At 42.4% G+C, this 5067-nt stretch overlaps 1 protein-coding gene across 1 annotated transcript; it reads left to right on the top strand.

Annotated features, from left to right (window-relative positions):
- Window positions 1-168: 168 nt before the first annotated feature.
- Window positions 169-1152, top strand: LOC106809841 (G-protein coupled receptor 6-like). Its single transcript, XM_014813068.1, has one exon. It carries the CDS (start codon window positions 169-171, stop codon window positions 1150-1152), a length of 984 nt encoding a protein of 327 aa, XP_014668554.1.
- Window positions 1153-5067: the final 3915 nt, after the last annotated feature.

The raw sequence follows: 5067 nt of genomic DNA, 5'->3' as shown, positions 1-5067 counted from the left end.
AATATATTATGTGTGTGAGTGAAGAAACCAGGAAAATTTTGGGCTTTAGAAATCAGTCTCGCAGAGATCGAATCTATATTTAACGTGACAGGTTTAATGATCCTGAGAGTTACGACGATACGAAACGAAAATCTGCATACAGTGCAACGTATCACGTCTTAGAACAACATGAGTGAACTACTGACGTCAAGCATGAGCAACCGCAGCGTCAACGAAGAAAACAACCAAGTTAGCCGCGTGTTCTTTTCAAATACGAAAACTTACGCTATAGCAGTAATAGTGGCATTACTCGTGTTGAGTTCGATCGTCACGACAGTCGGCAACGGTCTCGTGATCGTCATCATAGCGAGGATTCGCCGACTGCGAACAGCAGCAAACCTCACGATCCTCAATCTGGCCTGCTGCGACTTTGTGATGGGCTGTTCGTTATTGTCGGCATTCGTACCTCGTCACACGATGCCGCGGTGCGCAGTGTTCACGGGGTACGCAGTCACAATCCTTCTAGCGTCGATTGAAGCAATTGCGCTCTGCACGACAGACAGGTACGTGGCGATCGCTCACCCGCTACGCTACAGACAGTGGATGACAACCGAACGCACCCGTGTTCTCATCGTCGCGTGTTTGCTGTACGCGATAGGCTGCGGGGCTGCGACGACCATCCAAGCAACGTATTACTGGAATCCGTCCACTGCGTGCGTCGGTGAGCTGGTAGTGGCGCAAGGATTTGTGTATTTTATCGCTAGCCACTATGCGATTTTATTTGTCGTCATGATGTACTGCTACATCGCCATCGTCAAGATCGCCAGGGACCATGCGCGAAGGATCGCCGCAGCGTCAGTGGCGGGTAGAGAGTGCACGACAGGTTTCCACGCGACATGGAAAACGTCAAAGATCATGCTTATTGTTGTCGGCACCTCGTGCACTCTTTTTGCTCCGCACGTTCTCCACATGGTCCTGATCTACAGCTTCCCGTCGGGGCTTCAAACACTACGGGTTATTCGAGCTAATGCCCTGCTACTGAATTCACTGATTAATCCGATAATTTACTTCTACAAGTACAAGGAGTTTCGATCAGCTGTCAGAGAACTTTTCGGTTGTGGGACGTCCTCTGAGGTTACACCATTTCAACCGGACACGGAGCAGGAAGCATAGTGAAGCAATCAAGCTATTAGACAAACAGTTATTGTACCATAATAATGATGTTAAGAAAATTGTACACAAGCGTCAAGTACATATGTGTTGCATGAATTACGAGCATATTGTATGTAATGTTTAACGCAATGGAATGCGCAATCATTATACACCATTCTGAGAGCGTACGTGAGTTTCGCGGGTGCGTGTCATTATATGGCGGCATTGTAGAAGATATTACTGTTACACCGATAGCACTTAGTTATAACGCTAGTTGTCGTGAGATTTTGTTGGTAAATAAATCTGTGAGCAACATATACGGAACGTGTTTTGCCACGTACAATGTCCTTCCCTGTAGTATTGCCTCTATACAGCGAGTTACTTTAGACGTCACACTGGCCTAATTGTATCCCCCGAACGAAGTTCGTGGGGATACTATGGGTTTGGCATCGTCGCGCCGCCGCCGCCGCCGCCGCCGTAGAGATTTCCTTGTGAACGCTCTACCGGCTGCAGTTCTTCTCGGATCATTTTCAAATTTCGAATGAAGGTGCGTTATCGTAAAGCGAAGACACCTATCGTTTTTGGTGTGGGCGGAGTCATCGTTGCCATGGTAACAAAATTTTTTGTCGAAATATTCTAGAACCTGTACTTTTTACCCGATTGTCATGAAATTTATATTTGTATTAAAATTTATATTTAAATTTAAATTTAAAAATTTAAAAATAAAATGACTTTTTACCCGATTGTCATGAAATTTATATTTATATTAAAATTTTTATTTAAATTTAAATTTTAAAATTTTAAAATAAAATTTAAATTTAATATTTGTATTAAAATTTTTATTTAAATTTACATTTAAATTTATGATTGTCATCAAATATATATATATATATATATATATATATATAATATATATAGTATATATAGTAGGACAAGTGTTAAGTCGGCCGCTGTTGCCAAATTCCAATGACAGCATTCGGTAAACTAACAGCACAAGTTTACAGGTTCTATCAATAATTTCCACAATAAATGTGTTACCGCATGGCAAACGATGCTCCGCCACCACCAAAAAATGATTGGCTGCTTCGCTTTCCCATACACACCGTTCATAGCACCAAATTGAAGATGATCCGAGATCGGTAAAAAGCTGCCGACACCAGGTCAGGCTTCGACTTTTATTTCAACCCTTTTACCTTTGATCATATTTCTCTTCTGGGCTTTCTACTAACTGTCAGCCTGCTTAATTTGACCTAGCGTCGACCAAAACTGGTATGCTTTACACATCTTGGGGAGAAGGTCTAGTTGGCATTAGCGTCAAAAACCACCCCACTCGCCCTTGACCTGATTAAGTTTTGACCTTCAACCCGTCGACTTACATTTCCTCTCGGACCTCCTAGGGTAACAAGAAATTCCATAGTAACTTTGCACATCTGAGGCAGATCCAGTTGTCAACAAAAAAATAAAAAAAAAAAAAACAAACCTTTGTCTTTGTGACTTATTTAACTTTACCTGCCCTTCTACTGAGTCCTCTAACAGAGATATTCTATTCCATCACTAGATCACGGGGGATAACATGTAGTTGGGACATAACTGCCTCGTTCAAGTTGTTTTAGCACTGAATATTAGTACATGAGTCCTTACTATTGTCATTAACGAAGCGTCACTGTTAAAGCTTTAATTACCTTAATTTTGGTAATTCGGGGGGACCAGCATTTCTCGCATTTGCTATTTTATCTCTGTACGTTTAGTAAATTTTGTGGTTTCGGGGAATAACCTCATACGTTAATAATCTCCACGTCTCGGCACGACACATTTACCGTTAGAGTTTTGACGCATATTATCAGAAGTAGATAATAGGGAAGTAGATAATAGTTCCCTATTATCTACTTCTGATATTATCGATCCAGGCTTTTCAGCAATGGAGGTGATTTTAGAGATAAGAACTAATTGTCTGAGAAGACCAATACTTCTGCATTCGGTCTCAGCTGTTTCCAAAAAACCTCCCGCTCGGACATAATTAGACATATAGTGCCACGTGAAAGATGGCTATACAATCATTGACGAAGTAGAGGTTGATAATGGCGACATAAATTTGCCGATAAGAATTGACGTCATTACGACAGAGTGACACAACGCAGCACAGCGTTCAACGGTGGCAACAAATATATAGCACTAGCGGGATATACCCGGCGTTGCCCGAGGAAATCAGTGGCGTTACTCAGTTGGTGACCGCTTGGTTGAAAGGGAAATACCCCAAAAAATCTAACTATCTATAGATCTATCTATCCATGCATCCATCCATGCATCCATCCATCCATCCCATGCCATGCCATCCCATTCCATCCCATCGCACCGCATTCCATTCCATCCCATTCCATATCCCATCCCATCCCATCCCATGCCATCTCATCGCATCTCATGCCATCCCATGCCATCCCATAACATGCCATGCCATGCCATGCCATCTCATCGCACCGCTTCCCATAGCACCGCATGCTATTGCCATGCCATGCCATGCCATGCCATGCCATGCCATCCCATCCCATGCCATGCCATGCCATGCCCTGCCATCCCATGCCATGCCATGCCATGCCATGCTATCCCATGCCGTGGCATGCCATTCAATGCCATCCCATCCCATCCCAAACAGTAAAAAATAATAAGAAATCAAAAAATAAAAGACATTAAATAAAAAAAAATTCAAATTAAAAATAAAAAAATAAAAAATAATACATACTAAAGAGGTAGGTAAAGGGGAAAAAGGAAAAAAAGGAGAATAAGTTCCCCAGCTGGGACTCGAACCCGGAATCCCGGTGTAGGAGACGGATGTCCTAGCGATTAGGCCACTGCACAGTTAAGGGTATACCCATGGCTTCACACGTACGTGATGTTAATCTATACGCACCGCCATCTATTGATGAATAGAATTTTTATGAATTTTTAACTTTTACATTTTTTTAAATTTTAGTTCTCTAGTTATGCGAGTACGTCCTAATTTGGCTAAACAACTTTATATATATAGAAGGCAAATGTCGCAGTGCTAAACGATGTAAATATTCAACTTTTTATATGTTTTCCCAAGATACTTAAATATACCTCGCTTCATGCTCATGCCACAGCCACTTAGGACAGTCAGTGAAAACTGAAAATAATAGTCTGTATATCAACTTGCTTTCACAAATAATGCAGAACTAGCCACTCCCGCACTCGCCGCTGCGTGTGTGCTGTGTCGCCATATATATGGCCATATATACATGGCGACACAGCACACACGCAGCGGCGAGTGCGGGAGCGGCTGTATATAATGACACAACAGTGGAAGTGTAATTGAGGGGTAGTATTTGTGTTTTGCGTTCAGATTATTTTCAGTTTTTACTGACTCTGTCCCAAGTGCCTGTGGGCATGCCAACATCAATCGTTCTACGACCTACGCATACGTTAGCAATAATCTTTAGAAGAAGCTTGCTGATTTCCCAAAAAATATATATGGGACGTTACTGCGAATACATGTTGAAGCGAGCGAGGGTGCTTATCGTGTGCAACTACTGGCGTTTGGTATATCAATGTCGGCTCACACAATTATAAGTTGCAAACTCTAATCACTTTGTCAAGATAGTAAAACCTTACATAACACCAGGAGTGAGAATAATAATAGATATAATCATATACTCTAATATTATTCACTCCTGATAACACTTATACGGGTTGTTTACGAAAGAGGTCGAAGCGGAACAAAGGTATATACGCTCGTAGTTACAGCCGGAGAACACTGCAGTTAGTTAGTTAGTTAGTTATACGCGTAGGGAATGTGTATGCGCGCGCGCGCGCGCGTGCGTGCGTGTGTGTGTGTGTTTGTGTGCGTGCGTGCGTGCGTGTGTGTGTGTGCATGCGTGCGTGCGTGTGCATGTGCATGTATATACGCGCGTAGTTACAGCC

The sequence above is a fragment of the Priapulus caudatus genome, unplaced genomic scaffold (genome assembly GCF_000485595.1).
Source record: "Priapulus caudatus unplaced genomic scaffold, Priapulus_caudatus-5.0.1 Scaffold390, whole genome shotgun sequence".
Classification (NCBI taxonomy): Eukaryota; Metazoa; Priapulida; class Priapulimorpha; order Priapulimorphida; family Priapulidae; genus Priapulus; species Priapulus caudatus.
The sequence above is the reverse complement of the archived record's forward strand: the minus strand, read 5'-3'. Positions and strand labels throughout refer to the sequence as shown.